The sequence below is a fragment of the Sinocyclocheilus anshuiensis genome, unplaced genomic scaffold (genome assembly GCF_001515605.1).
Source record: "Sinocyclocheilus anshuiensis isolate Anshui unplaced genomic scaffold, SAMN03320099.WGS_v1.1 scaffold1543, whole genome shotgun sequence".
Taxonomy (NCBI): Eukaryota; Metazoa; Chordata; class Actinopteri; order Cypriniformes; family Cyprinidae; genus Sinocyclocheilus; species Sinocyclocheilus anshuiensis.
The window spans coordinates 335,320-350,538 of NW_015551074.1; the positions used below are offsets into that span (position 1 = coordinate 335,320).

General features: G+C 38.7%; 3 protein-coding genes across 3 annotated transcripts in view; 1 reads left to right on the forward strand and 2 right to left on the reverse strand.

Moving 5' to 3' along the window:
• Positions 1–5,417, forward strand: part of tulp3 (TUB like protein 3) — a 20,470-nt gene extending 15,053 nt beyond the window's left edge. Inside the window, exon 12 of the mRNA XM_016452124.1 lies at positions 5,321–5,417. Within this exon, the coding sequence (XP_016307610.1) occupies positions 5,321–5,394 (74 nt within the window). The 3' untranslated portion in view covers positions 5,395–5,417. The remainder of the gene's footprint in view (positions 1–5,320) is intronic.
• Positions 1,226–4,973, reverse strand: LOC107662195 (nuclear factor 7, brain-like). The gene is made up of 7 exons (XM_016452125.1): positions 4,545–4,973; positions 4,018–4,455; positions 3,842–3,937; positions 2,731–2,961; positions 2,546–2,568; positions 2,343–2,458; positions 1,226–2,000 (listed from the first exon to the last, which is right to left on the reverse strand). The coding sequence occupies exons 2-7, from the start codon at positions 4,411–4,413 to the stop codon at positions 1,477–1,479; spliced, it is 1,386 nt and encodes a 461-aa protein (XP_016307611.1). The 5' UTR covers positions 4,414–4,455; positions 4,545–4,973; the 3' UTR covers positions 1,226–1,476.
• Positions 5,418–5,874: 457 nt separating the features above from the next.
• Positions 5,875–9,451, reverse strand: LOC107662196 (zinc-binding protein A33-like). Its single transcript, XM_016452126.1, has 6 exons — positions 9,022–9,451; positions 8,846–8,941; positions 7,787–8,017; positions 7,615–7,637; positions 7,412–7,527; positions 5,875–6,699 (listed from the first exon to the last, which is right to left on the reverse strand). Exons 1-6 carry the CDS (start codon positions 9,415–9,417, stop codon positions 6,176–6,178), a joined length of 1,386 nt encoding a protein of 461 aa, XP_016307612.1. The 5' UTR covers positions 9,418–9,451; the 3' UTR covers positions 5,875–6,175.
• Positions 9,452–15,219: the final 5,768 nt, after the last annotated feature.

Consider the following 15,219-nt stretch of genomic DNA (forward strand, 5'->3'; position numbering starts at 1 on the left):
CGAAACACACAGCGTCTTCACGACATGGCGGCGGCGGCAACAACAATACTACAGCGAGAATAAAAGTTAATCCTTCTTTCTTTGCGTGAACATTTGGGCGGTGTTATGCAAATCTTCCCACATAGTGACGTAGACATGTGGGGGCGTGTTAGAACGAGGCGTTTTAGGTAGGTGTGGCTGACTCTTAACTTTTATAAAGAATATCTCTTTGGATTTGAGACTTTAGTCTTTGCAACTTTACAGATCTTCTTTATGCACCAAGAGCTTGGAACACTCCAAAGAGAAAAGAAAAATTGAAATCGCATCATATGACCCCTTTAAATAAATTAGGGTGATATGATATGTGTTGATTAAATACATGATCAAGCGGCTGAGATCAGGCTACATTGTGTTTATTATTTTATCTGCCAGATATATCAGTGCCACTTGGTTATTAAAAACTGGTAAAAGGAAAAATCACTTTGGTCCTGTGTGTGGTATGATTTCTATGAGTGTGTGTTATGTGTCCTGGCCACAAGACTGAGCGCTCGAATGAAAACAAGATATTTATTCTAAGCAAGTGCAAGCAGCTCTTTAAAAATTTTAACGTAAATACAGTCGTTTTTTTCTTCTGGTGATTTGTATTTGTTGTCAATTGAGCGTGTCTTAAACTAAAGTCCCTTTAAGGAACCGCTGTAAGGAAATAAGGAGATTAACAACGTGCAGTACAACAAACACCACAAACCAGTGTGTTCATAATTAAGATAATAGATTAAAATAATATGGTAAGACACACCCATTTGAAATATCAAACAGCAAAACGAGCTGTTTTATACAGCTAAAAATAGCTGGACGCGGATTATTAAAATTATTTTCATAATCCTAGCGTCATTGGATAAATAAACTGAACACAGTCTCTGCAGCCCTTGGAGAATATGAAGCTGATTACATTGACAAACACCCTCAGGTAGGCTAGGCATGTTTATGACAGTTTATGGTTTACTTGTATTCATAGCCTGAGAGTTTAATCAGAGCAGGTATTGCAGGAATGTGTCATCCTCCACAATAATTAAAATTAGGAGGAATTCCACTGGAACACCAACACCACCCAACAATCAGCTGGCAGAGGTGACGGTGTTCAGTAGGATAAATACAGTGTTGGTAGCATAATCTGATAGGTAGCATTATTTGTCAGAACCACACTGCATTTCACTTGCAATTCAATAATGTCACATTGGTACACCAAATAGTCTTTATTTATTTTTTCATTGATAATCACATTAAAATTTGCCATATTTATAATGTTTCACCCTATACACTTAAACATTACATGATTAAATAATCACATAGCTTGATATACAGTGGCCCTAAAAATGATTTGGACACCATAGACTGTAACTCAATTCACACTGCATGAAGGTCATCGCATTTGAGGATTATCTTGGCACATGCACAAAACACAACGTATATAAAAACAAATTTTGTGTTAGTTGTGGTTTACCATTTTTGTTTATTTGACATGAAAATGTTAAGTGGGCTGATCATATCTTCAGTACAGAAATATGGGAACACTTTCTCTGGAAATCCAGCAGTGTAGGTACACAAAATCCTGTTTCTGGAAGGGTCGATGAATCTCAGCTCTCCTTCATCAAAGTCCAGCTGCAGTCGGATGATATTTGGCCTCTCATTGCTATCAATATTGCTGACAGGATCGTTTCCTTGCTTGTATGTAGCATTCATGTAATGAAAACACCAAAAATGTTTCTTTGGATACAATTTGTAATATTTTTTGCGGTTCACTGTTTCCGCCACCACTCCCAGCGTCCAGTGACTGTTGTTTTTTACCTCTACGTCCCAGCAGTGCACACCTGAGCTGAAGCCCTGTGAGGCCAGCACTCCCACATACATTCTCTCTGGGTTATCAAACACAACCAGTTTATTTTCTACGTACTGAACACTGGTGCAATCCTGTGACACCTGCAGTTTACTCGATGCTGTGTCTGGGTCCAGAGTCACAGGAGCTGTAAAAACACAGATGACCGTAAACTACAGAGCTTTTCATCGGTCAACCTTTCTTTGGGTAAAATACATTGGATATTTTCAATAATCGCTGGGAGCAGATCAAATATATTCATGATGCTGAATAGAACATTCCAGAATCACACACAAGTTCTTAATATCATACATCCAACGCTATATATATATAAACACCTTATATAGGTTTTCAACTTGTTACTCGTCATGAAAATAGCCAAGGAAGCGACGTTAAAACACCAACCAATCAATATCAGTGTACTACTACCAACGAGAAACATTTGCGTAAATAAATGATGTACACAATCTAAGCAGACGTTGTTACTTACGCTGTTCCACAAGGTTCTGCATTTTGACCCATGTGGTGAAGATCACTGTCTGAATGGGATAGTGCTGATATTCTTGTAGTTCAGGGGTTGTGTTTGCTACTGATGGGTGTTGGAGTCTGTGTAGATAAACCGTAAGATATTTGGTGTTCACTGGATAAAATGGGATTGCAGCTATAACCAAATGCTAATTGGGAAAGACTCACCTTTTTAAAGTATCGCTGTAATTCTGAATGAGAAATAAAAAAGCAATTAGTGTTCAGTCATGAGGTTGAGCAAACATTGATCATGAACACTGATTATCAGATACGCTTGCTTCAGATTACAGCTCTCTGATTGACTTTTGTCTTTGGTTTTATGTGTATCGTTGAGTATTTGATCTGATCTGTACCTGGAGAAATGTGATGTTTTCAGCTTCTATGTCCTGCCAGACGGCTGCCATCCTCTCAGACAGATCTGATATCTGTGCGGAGAGCTCCTTCATTCTGGCCTGGAGTTTCTCATCTTGAAGTTTCATTTCTTTATGCAAGGATCTGATCTGTTTCTCCTCCTCGTCTCTCAGAAACTGATGGAGCTTCTCAAATTCCTCCTTTATTTGGTTTTCATCCATATTGGTGTGTTCCTGAAATGGTTTAAAGGGATAGTTCACCCAAAAATGAAAATTCTGTCATTAATTACTCACCTTCATGTCGTTCATGTCGTTAAGATATTTTTGATGAATTCTGAGAGCTCTCTGACCCTCCCATAGACAGCAATGTAATTACCACGATCAAGGTCCAGAAACGTAGTAAGGAGATCGGTAAAATAATCCATGTGACATCAGGGTTTCAACCGTAATTTTACGAAGCTACGAGAATACTTTTGTATGCAAACAAAACAAAAATAACGACTTTATTCAACAATTCGTCTCCTCCGCGTCACCATGGTGCCATTTTGGAGAGTATGCACTGAACGTAAACAGCGTATGCTATTCTGTGTCAGCTGCGCCACGCGGATACGCTGTTTTCGTTCAGATCAAAGCGTGACGCAGCTGACACAGAATAGCATACGCTGTTTACGTTCAGTGGATAAGTCGTTATTTTTGTTTTCTTTGCATACAAAAAGTATTCCCGTGGCTTCGTAAAATTACGGTTGAAACCCTGATGTCACATGGATTATTTTACCGATCTCATTGCTACGTTTCTGGACCTTGATCCTGGTAATTACATTGTTGTCTATGGGAGGGTCAGAGAGCTCTCAGAATTCATTAAAAATATCTTAATTTGTGTTCCGAAGATGAACGGAGGTCTTATGGGTTTAGAACGACATGAGGGTGAGTAATTAATGACAGAATTTTCATTTTTGGGTGAACTAACCTTTTAAGCCTTTCTGTTAACAATGTAAAAGTTCACTACTGATTACAAAACTAATGGTGTGTTCAAGTCATGTTGGAATGATTGTAGACTTCCTAATTCCTAAATAAGAACTTCCCAGGAGGACTTGAACATGCCATAACCACATACCTTACTGAGCTCAGCCCGTTCGACACAGCTCTCATGGGCTTCCTTGAGGTCATCGAGTGTCACCTGCAGTCTGTCCATTTGTGTCTTGAGATCCTCCTAGAATCACAGGATAAACTCTTAATACTGAGCTTGAAGATGCCAAAAGTCAGTCAGATCAGATTCCAGACTCTTCGCACCTTTAAATTCCCAGCAGCCTCGTTGACAGGAGAACACTTGTGATCTTCGTGCTTCTTTGATGTGTAACAGACCACACAGATGGGCTGCTTGTCCACAAAGCAGAAGAGTTTGAACTTTTCTTCATGTTCTGGACAAACGTCTCCTGAAACAGCTGAGGGTTTTCTCTTCTTGAAGGACTCACAGAGCGCTCTGAACGCCAGGCTCTTGGTGGGCTCGTCGTGAGAGCATTCCTTCCGACAGACCGGACACTGCGGCACGTCCTGAGTCGTCCAGAAACGCTGGAGACATTCCTCACACAAACTGTGGCTACATTTCAAAGTGACCGGATCGGTGAAGACATCACAACAGATGAGACATGTCAAATCCTCTTCCAGAAAGGACAAAGCGTCTGCCATGACTAAAGTCAGTTCTCAATTCTCAGCCAATAGAAGTTCCAACTGAAATTGCAGTAATAGTAACAGCTGCTTTACTTCTCAAGCCCAATAAATGTACTTTCTAACTGGAGATACTGTGAAACCTGCTTTACCTTTCACCACACCCAACCCTTTCATTTCTTTTACTTAACTTTCGTTTACGTAGAAGATTTATCAACTCCTCCCTCCAGGATATCATATTACAAAGACTAACAACCAAGAAATGATCACATAGTGCGGCTGCACCTGCTCAGCATGACGTCTTACTTCAATTAGAGCATACATTTTACATTTGGAGATTAGCAACTACTAGTTAGTTTGTAACTGACTTGTTTACTTAATTTGGTTGACTGTATGTTTGGTTGAATTCACACTCATAATCTCAGAATGCACAAGCAATGATGTCTTGTGACAACTCTTGCACTGATTACATACGTTTAAGTTTAATAGTGCAGTGCATCAATATTTAGTAATTATTTACTGTCCATGTATGATAGAACTAGGCCAGTGGTTCTCAACCTGTTCTGGAGTACGGCTGTATGTCTCCCTCATCTATCACACCTGATTCAACTCATCAGCTCATTAGCGGAGACTGCAAGACCTGAAGTGGGTGTGTCAGATATAGGGAGACATACAAAATGTGCAGTGCTGGGGGTACTTCATGGAGAGGATTGAGAACCACTGAACTAGGCAAATGTCCTGAGGATGTGTAAATGATGATAAAGTTTTCATTTCTGAACTGTCATTTTAATGTCAGCAGGGGCCGCAGTGACAACAGAGTAGGAGAAAAGATCTGAGTTGTATAAAATTGTCACTAGATGGCAGTTGTCACTGGTAGATTTGTCAAGCCCAGTTGCACTGTTGTGATTGTGTGTTGGTGTGTTTTCAGCTGACTACATCGTGATGCAGTTTGGACGTGTGGCGGATGACATCTTCACTCTGGACTTTAACTACCCCATGTGAGCCTTGTAGACTTTTATTATCGGCAAAGTATATTAGGGAGAATCAATTTAGGGTCAGATTTCTATGGAAGCTTGTTTCCTCAACTGGATGAAAAAAATAAAAAAAGGGAATTTCAAAACAAATAAAAAAAAAAAAAATGTTTGTTTCAGCCATGGCTTTTAGAAAAATTTTTTCTCACAATTGTGAGTTTATATCTCACAATATGGACTTTTCTTCTCAGAATTGCAAGTTTATATCTTGCAATTCTGTTTTTATGTCTCAGGATTGTGAGATATAAACTCAGAATTGCAAGAAAAAACTGTGAGTTTCATCATAGCAGGTGTTCCAGGTATGTGCCGTCCTCCACACTTGCCAATATCAGAAAGGAGGAAATGCCACCAGGTTGAGCTGACCAATCAGCTGGCACAGGTAAAGTCACCACACTACATTTCACTTGCAATTCTGTAATATCACATCGGTACACCAAATAGTCTTTATTGCTTTTTACATTGATAATCACATTAAAATCTGCCTTATTAATGCATCATCATTTGTACTGAAACATTGCATGATTAAATAATCACATTGCTGGACATACAGTGGCTCCAAAAAAGTATTTGGACACTTAAGCCATACTAAATTTATGATGGTCATTTCAGTTAAAGAAAAAAAAAATCAAATGCCTTTTTGCTTTAAAGAAAGATGGACAAATGCACAAAACTTGTGCACAAGGCTATTTATGGTGTTCAGCATTCACTTATTTTATCATGTGTAAAATAAAATGTCATGTTAGTTTTGGTTTTTAGACGTTTAGTGTATTTGCTGGGAAAAGACTCAGTGGTGTGTCCGCATCTCCAGTACAGAAATATGGGAACACTTTCTCTGGAAATCCACCAGTGTAGGTGCACAGACTTCTGTTTCTGGAAGGGTCGATGAATCTCAGCTCTCCTTTGTCAAAGTCCAGCTCCAGTCGGATGATATTTGGCCTTTCATTGCTATCAATATCACTGACAGGTTTTTTACCTTTCTTGTATTTACCATCCACATTACGAAAACACCAAAAGCGATTTTTTGCATTCATTTTACAAAGTTTTTTGCGGTTCACCGTTTCCCCCATCACTCCCAGTGTCCAGTTGTTGTTATCACCCACCTCTACGTCCCAGCAGTGCACACCTGAGCTGAAGCCCTGTGAGGCCAGCACCCCGTCATGTAGCCTTTTTGGGTTATCAGACACATGCAGATTCATTTCTACGTACTGAACACTGGTGCAGTCCTGTGACACCAGCAGTTTACTGGAGGATGTGTCTGGGTCCAGAGTCACAGGAGCTGAAACACAGATGACTGTAAAATGCAGAGCCTTTCATCAGTCAGTACCACTGCACTACTACTCATGTGTTTGTTCTTTATAGACTTACCATCATATCTTTCCAAACCTGTATGTTGTTATTTTTTTTCTGTTGCACACAATAAAAGTGGATGGTGACTAGTGGCTTGGTCCAAAAAAATCCAACAACACTTATTTTATGGTACTTTAAGTCTGTTCACGGCACATCAGAATTGGCATAATTACGAGAGTCGAACATGTAAAAAGCATTCACGTCCTTGTAGAACTCATAATTACAACTGAGCTCTGACTCGTATGACCACTACAGCGTCACCTGGTTACACTCAAATTTACTGTGGCTTCAGCGGTAAAATGTAGTTCAGTTATTTTGTAATGTTTCTGATATATCATTCACTATTTTTAATGTCTTAATAATGCAAGAATAATCTGTGAATAAACAAGACATACAAAGTGTCTATTGATAACTCACATTACATAGAATAATTTTGGTGTTATCTGTGTTGCCATAGCATAATTCAGTTGATAAAGTCGAGTCTGAGCGTGTGAACAGCTGCAAGTAGAACATCATGTGTTATCATCTTGTAATTATGTAAATTAGAAAAGAGCTGAATGTTTTTTTTTTCATTTGTGCTTCATGGAAAAAAATAACAGCATACACTCTAAGCAGATGTCTAAGAAGATGCTATTACTTACGCTGTTCCACAAGGTTCTGCATTCTGGCCCATGTGGCGAAGATCACTGTCTGAATGGGATAGTGCTGATATTCTTGTAGTTCAGGGGTTGTGTTTGCTACTGATGGGTGTTGGAGTCTGTGTAGATAAACAGTAAGATATTTGGTGTTCACTGGGCAAAATGGGATTGCAGCTGTAACCAAATTCTAATTGGGAAAGACTCACCTTTTTACGGTGTTGCTGTAATTCTGATTGAGAAATAAAAAAGCAATTAGCGCTCAGTCATCAGGTTGAGCAAACATCAACATTGATTATCAGACACGTTTGCACCAGATTACAGTTCTGACTTTTGTCTTTGGTTTTATGTGTATCGTTGAGTATTTGATCTGATCTGTACCTGGAGAAATGTGATGTTTTCAGCTTCTATGTCCTGCCAGACGGCTGCCATCCTCTCAGACAGATCTGATATCTGTGCGGAGAGCTCCTTCATTCTGGCCTGGAGTTTCTCATCTTGAAGTTTCATTTCTTTATGCAAGGATCTGATCTGTTTCTCCTCCTCGTCTTTAAGAAACTGATGGAGCTTCTCAAATTCCTTCTTGATTTGGTTTTCATCCATATTGGTGTGTTCCTGAAATGGTTTAAGAAGAAGGTTTAATCCTTTGTTAAAGGGATAGTTCACCCAAAAATGAAAATATGCCATTAATTTACTCACCCTCAGGCCATCCAAGTGCGAAACGTGGATGTTTTACTTGTCTAAAGCATAAAAAGTGAATGAACTAGTCTTCATCAGCTCACCTGATTTTACATAAACAATGAGAAACCATAAAAACAATCATTTGGCCCTTCATTCAAGTGTTCGGTTCACACATGCTCATATCAGCGGCTCATCAGTCTTCAATCTGAGTCGAACTGTTTCCTCAGTTCAGTGACTGTTGGAGGAACTGGAGCACTGAATGATTCATTCATCATAGGATCAGATACGCCACTATTTTGACTCATTTTGAGTTGGAGTGACTGTCAGGCGTCTGAAAGGGAGTTCTGATTGAGTAACTTGTAGATCTGTGTTGCTCCAGCCGCAGAATGTTTCAGACGCATCAGCCTAATTTGGTGAACTGATTTTGTGAACCAGGCATCACTCCGGACCGTTTGCCTGATGCCTAATGTTCAGTTTCTTGCACAGACCGATCGTTTTGCTTCATAAGACTTTAATGTATCATCAGGAGCCACGGGTACTATTTTAGTTTTCGTTGATATGCTTTTTTTTTACTCTTAAAGTGACTTAGCTGCTGACTTGCATTGTATGAATCACCAAGGATCACAGTTTCAGCTAAAAACTTAATTACTGTTCCACTGAAGAAAAGTCACACGTCTTGCATGGCCAAATTTTCATTTTGGGTGAAATATCCTTTTAACTTGACCTAAATCTTCACTACATATTACAACACCAACCACATACCTTACTGAGCTCAGCCCGTTCGACACAGCTCTCATGGGCTTCCTTGAGGTCATCGAGTGTCACCTGCAGTCTGTCCATTTGTGTCTTGAGATCCTCCTAGAATCACAGGATAAACTCTTAATACTGAGCTTGAAGATGCCAAAAGTCAGTCAGATCAGATTCCAGACTCTTCGCACCTTTAAATTCCCAGCAGCCTCGTTGACAGGAGAACACTTGTGATCTTCGTGCTTCTTTGATGTGTAACAGACCACACAGATGGGCAGCTTGTCCACAAAGCAGAAGAGTTTGAACTTTTCTTCATGTTCTGGACAAACGTCTCCTGAAACAGCTGAGGGTTTTCTCTTCTTGAAGGACTCACAGAGCGCTCTGAACGCCAGGCTCTTGGTGGGCTCGTCGTGAGAGCATTCCTTCCGACAGACCGGACACTGCGGCACGTCCTGAGTCGTCCAGAAACGCTGGAGACATTCCTCACACAAACTGTGGCTACATTTCAAAGTGACCGGATCGGTGAAGACATCACAACAGATGAGACATGTGAAATCCTCTTCCAGGAAGGACAAAGCATCTGCCATGACTGAAGTCAGTTCTCAGTAGACACACTTGACCAATAAAAGTTCTGACCGGGATTGTAAAGAAGCAGACAGCAGCTCTACTTCTAAAACCCAATGAACTGTTCTTTGAACTACTGTTGGAGATATTGTGAAACCTACCTTATCTTTCCCTCACACCCCGCCCTTTCATTTCAGTCCGTTAACTTTCATTTCACTAGAAGTTTTAATAAACAACTCCTCCCTCCAGAATTAATATCACATTAAAGCCAATAACAGTCACATGGAACAGCTGCACTTGTTCGGCATAAAGTCTTCCTTAAATTGGGGTGCACATTTTACATTAGGACATTAGAAGCTACTAGTTAATTTGTAACTAACTTGTTTTCTTAATTTGGTTAACTGTATATTATAAAACAAGATTTCTATGAAGTAATGCACATATGATTAAACTAAGTTTAATAGTGCAGTGCACCAATATGTAGTAATTCATTAGTGTCCAACTATAGGCAAACGTCCTAGGAGTTAGTAAATAATGACAGAATTTAATTTCTGAGCTATTATTTTAAGTCAGCAGGGGCTGAATTGAATAAAATCACTAGAGTCACTAGATGGCAGTATGCATCCATGTAATTTGACTTTAGGACATTGCAGGGCATTTCAAATCATTTCACATTAGATTTTCTTTAAAAGAAAATCAAAAACCCACAAGTGGTTCCCAATCAACGGCACTTCCCCCCCCCCTGGTTTGCAAAAAGAAGTTGATTGTAGCTAAATTCTCTGTGCGTTCATGTGTGTGTTTCCTTTTATTTAATTAGCTTGTTTTTCTCCAGCATATGGTGTCTAAGAGTCCTAAAGCTAAACGGAGATCAGTTCATTGCATGGCACTTATTAATCACAGTGGGGTCCTGCAGCTGCTGTTTCTACACTGTCATATGCTTAAAAGGTTAGTTCAGTCAAAAAAGAAAACGTACTCTCCTTCATATCCCTTCAAAGCACAAGTTGAATGTACTTTATGGTGCTTTGCAGTAATTTTTGCAACTTGGGAGACTATGATCTGTTGTTGCATGTAAAATAACCATGCAAAAATTTCTCCTCTTGTTTTCCTCAGGGAAAAAGAACAGCACACAGGTTTGGAATGACAAGGGTGAGTAAATAATGACATAATTTCCTTTATTATGTCAACTTTTCCTTTAATAAACAGAAAAAACGAGAGATGTAGAGAGATATATCGCACAGACAAGAGTAAGCGACAGCTAGAAAGACAGAGCGGAGGCAGGAGCTGTGATATTTGAGGGACCCAGGTGTTTCTGTCAGTATCTGATATGTGCGCTCATCTCCCAGGACTCTCATGTACTGTCTGCGGCGCTCCGTCGCTGCATCAAATCCTCTACAACGCTGCCACAATTTGTTTGTTCACCAATATTGTCAATGTCAGTTTTCCTCCTCTTTCACTCTGTCTCTCTCTCAAACAGTCCTTCCATCAGAATTGGCAAAACCTCTGTCCAAACTCCAGTGAGCCAAGCACTGCAAGAGCTTTCAGTCGAAGTTAAACTGCTCTGGGATGCTTTATGGTATATGTGGAATGGTAATTGTCCATAAAAATATGTTTTTCATTTTGATCCTTATCTGTTAAAGCAATAGTTTGTCTAAAATGATCTTCACTCTTCAAAATAAAGAGGGGTTTTGCAGCAAAGCCATAGAAGAACTGTTTTGGATTCCCTAAAGAAGCTTTCAGTGATCAGTTCTTAAAATAGCCATTTTTTTTGTTTGACTATAAAGAACTTTTTGTGGAAAGATGCCATGGTTGTTAAAGGTTTTTCATAAAGAATCTTTATTTTTAAGAGTTCTGTTATTATTTACGCACCGTCATGTGGTTCCAAACCCATAAAAAGCTGTATAAAGATTGTTTTATGTTTGACAGTAAAAAAGTATATGGGTTTGAAACGACACGAGATGTGTGTGTCACGGTGTGTGTGTGTATGTTTGTTCTCTACTGAACTGGATGGGTTACATGCAGAGCACAAATTCAGAGTATGAGACACCATACTTGGCTACACTTCACTTCTAAAATTTAATCTTTGATAGAATATAAATAATCTATCCCATAAATTAATTACACCATGTCAAAAGGCTTCTTCGCATGCCCTCCACGTTTGTAGTGGCGAACCTCGGTGTATGCGTAATGGGTGCATCTCATTTCAGCTTTCACACATGAATTCAGACCATCGCAGAAATTGGATTAAATGCACAATTTCACCAGATGGACCAGAGCTGCTTACAAAGTGCCAGTTACTTTTTCAGCCCATGTCTCATCTCTGTGTCGAACAGTGGGATATATAGACAAACAGACCATCAATGCCAAGGGCAAAGACACAAAGTTTTCTTGAAAGGGCTCTTGATGTGCAAGTGCATCTGTCCAGGTTGTTGTGGGTAATGGAATATTTCAAAACAGGCACACATTCATATCTAATTCTGGTCATGTCTCACATAAAAAGAAAACCTCAGATGAGAACTCTTTAAAGGAAAAATTCACCCAAACATGAAAATGTTCTCACCCTCAGGTCATGCAAGATGTAGATGAGTTTGTGTCTTCATCAGATTTGGAGAAATGTAGCATTGCATCAATGGATGCTCTGTAGTGAATGGGTGCTGTCAGAATGAGAGTCCAAACAGCTGATAAAAACATCACAATAATTCACACCACTCCAGTCCCATGTCTTGTGATTTTTAAGTAAATGTTCATTTTTGAGTGAACTATTCCTTTAATGCCTCAGTTGTTTCTCCTAGCAGCTGAGTGGGGAATAACATACATTGATGAAGTGTTCAAAATAAGACCAGAAACATCATAGTTTTCCTCTGGTGGATGTTATATGGATTTTGCTTCAGGGATTGAGGACCAAACCCTGAGACGGCCAGTGTTCACCAGCATATAAAGCTCCAGAATCGTGCTTTTTAAAGGAGTAACATCCATTCAGGAAAACGGAGATGACAGCGGCGCAATTGAGCAGAGTCGCTCACCACTGCAATCTTACCTGTCTTTAAAAAAAACGTTTGTAGGTTGTGTTCAGGAGATTAATTTGTACCTAGAAATGTCTCACATTGTTTTTTTTCTTCCAGGGCAATATAGAGAAACTCATGTTCTGTGCTGGTGGGATGGAGAAACGAACAGGATCTCTGGGAGCACATGGAGATTGGGTTCCAGAGCTCAAGCTCACTGCGATCTGCAGCAGTCAGCTGCTACTGTAGAGCTGTCAGTTTGGAGACGGGACACACGCACACAATCAGGTACAGAGTGATGAATTTCAACATCAAAACGGACACAAAAACACACACGCACAAACACAAACACATACACATGCAATTATACTTAAAGCTGCTCTAAGCAATTTCTGTGCCACTGGTGGCACCAAACCAAACGGCAAAATAACTGGATTCTTATGTTTTTCTGAAGCAAGTGAATAGGCTCCATACATGTCTCTGTAGATATGGCTCGGTGTATGCAAGTATTTTTTTCACTCACATTTATCCACCAAGCGAAAATGGTTAGACTCATCTTTTAGAAAAGTAATAACACACCTATCTTCAGCAAGCCACATGATATTCATGCTTTAGTGGTGCTGGACGAGAACAAAAGTTGAATTTCAAGCAGTTTTCAACATTGATAATACTCTGAAATGTTTCTTGAGCAGCAAATTAGCATATTAGAGTGATTTCTAAAGGATTATGCTCTGAAGACTGGAGTAATGATGCTGAAAATTCAGCTTTGATCACAGGAATAAATTACATTTGACTATATATTCACATAGAAAACAGTTTTTTAATTTTAATTTTATTTTTAATTTTAAAAATATTTCACTATTTTTACTGTATCCTTAATCAAATAAATGCAGACTTGGTGAGCCGAAGAGACTGGAGGTAATTCCAAACTTTTGTCTGGTGCTGTACAATTTTTAAAATCAGAAATTCTGACTTTCCGAGTCAAATGGAACACAATGTTACATTGAAATTGCTTGCATGAGTCAAAGTAAGCTTTCAGAATTCATTTAGAGGGACAGGTTTAACCTTTTCTGTTCAAGCAGTGTCAGTCTGCACATGAGAACAGAGAGTTCCTGAATGTGTCTTTGTGCGGTGTGAAGATGGCTGTGTAAACTGTGTGTTTGAGGATCACACTGCAGTGCAGGGTGATGAATGGAGGGACGGTGGAAATTCGTTGCTCAGGTAACCAGACGGCCGCTGTTTCCCCGTGCGTGGGTAGATATAGACACGATCTGCTGGGATGCAAAGCAGGAACGCCTCATCTAGCAATTACTGCGCGCAGCACGGAGCAGCAGGCCATAGGAACTTTATTAAAGTTACACAAATGTCTCATATTTCTCTTGATAGATCAGACTCTTTCTCTCTTTAGATCAAATTCATCTCTCACCTTAAACCGAGCAATTTAAAAACTCCCAGACCTATTTACTCCTCTCGGTAAGTCATTAAAGGTATTGGCTGAGTCTCTTAAAGAAATGCTGGGACATATTACACTCTCAAAAGAAAAAGGAAAAAATAAATTTCTAAGAAGTTACCATTTGCAGAAAGAAAATGAAGTCTATTATTCATATTTTAAAATAGGCCCCATCCCTCCCCTAAATTTGTATTATATTAAGGGCAGTCACAAAATTAAAATAAATTATTTTTAATTAAATAAATTCACAAAAATTACAACAGATGTACTTTACCATTAAAAAAAATAAATAAAAAATAAAAATATTATATTAAAATATATTATATTACAAATATGTATATTGCACACACTAATATAATAATATATTGCTAATAAATGCAATATATTACTTTTATATATAAAAAATGATAATAATTATATTTCATACAATTTATATATAATTGAAATAAATATTAAATACATCATTTAAAAATATTTTTCTAATTGTAATGAGAATTGGAAATATATACACACACACACATACATATGTGCATGAATGTGTGTGTGCATATGTGTGTGTGTGTGTGTATATAAACAAAATGTCATTTTATAGATCAAAATTATTTAATTTCTTATTTAATATTTGTTTATACAGGGAGGAGAAATATCATATGACACAGATTATTTCCAGCAAATATGTTGCGGTTTAGAAGACGCAGCGATTACAGAATGATGAGTGTTTATAACCCACTTTCCCACATGATGTAACATGGTTTTATTATTCAGGAGATTAGAAACTGAGTAAGAAGTGTTAGTTAATATCCTCCTCTGGCTGTCATGATTAATGTGTCTTTATTCGTCTTAATAGATTTAACAGGAAGCAAATCATCGCTGATATTCCCTTCATAATATATGAGAGAAAGAAGAAGGGGAAAACCACTCTTTGATCGGATCCGGCATTGCTGGACGTCTGTTGGTTTGATATATGGCGAACCGCTGCGTTTGATTGTGATCAGCTGAGATGTATGTGCAGTTAGCAGATAGGAAGTGGATGGGTTAATCGTTTGACTCGTGTTGGTTGGTCTGTGGCTTGTGAAGGTTGCGTTTTATTGGGTTTTTCTCCTCAGCCTCTTGTTGAATCATTAACTCTTGATTTTACAGATCGCCATGATTGTATATTTCATGCAGCATGAACTGATGAAGGTGAACTTAATAAATGAAGTCTCATTTCTCACACACTTACAAATGAAGAAAAGATAATGCATGTTTGGCCCCAAAATTGCATTTGATTACATTTGACTAATGATTAATTTATTAACAACAAACGTCTCAGGTTACTTGTGTAACCATGGTTCCCTGAGTAGGGAACGAGACACTGCGTCCTCTAGGGGTCGCTA

Excerpts from the sequence above, each read along its gene's own strand:
- LOC107662196 (XM_016452126.1), bottom strand. The coding sequence starts at position 9,417 with ATGGCAGATGCTTTGTCCTTCCTGGAAGAGGATTTCACATGTCTCATC. Across the intron at positions 8,018-8,845 it reads AACGGGCTGAGCTCAGTAAG|GAACACACCAATATGGATGA; the intron begins GTATGTGGTTGG and ends AAACCATTTCAG. Across the intron at positions 7,528-7,614 it reads TACAGCAACACCGTAAAAAG|ACTCCAACACCCATCAGTAG; the intron begins GTGAGTCTTTCC and ends TTATCTACACAG.
- LOC107662195 (XM_016452125.1), bottom strand. The coding sequence starts at position 4,413 with ATGGCAGACGCTTTGTCCTTTCTGGAAGAGGATTTGACATGTCTCATC. Across the intron at positions 2,569-2,730 it reads AAAACATCACATTTCTCCAG|AATTACAGCGATACTTTAAA; the intron begins GTACAGATCAGA and ends TTTCTCATTCAG. Across the intron at positions 2,459-2,545 it reads TACAGCGATACTTTAAAAAG|ACTCCAACACCCATCAGTAG; the intron begins GTGAGTCTTTCC and ends TTATCTACACAG.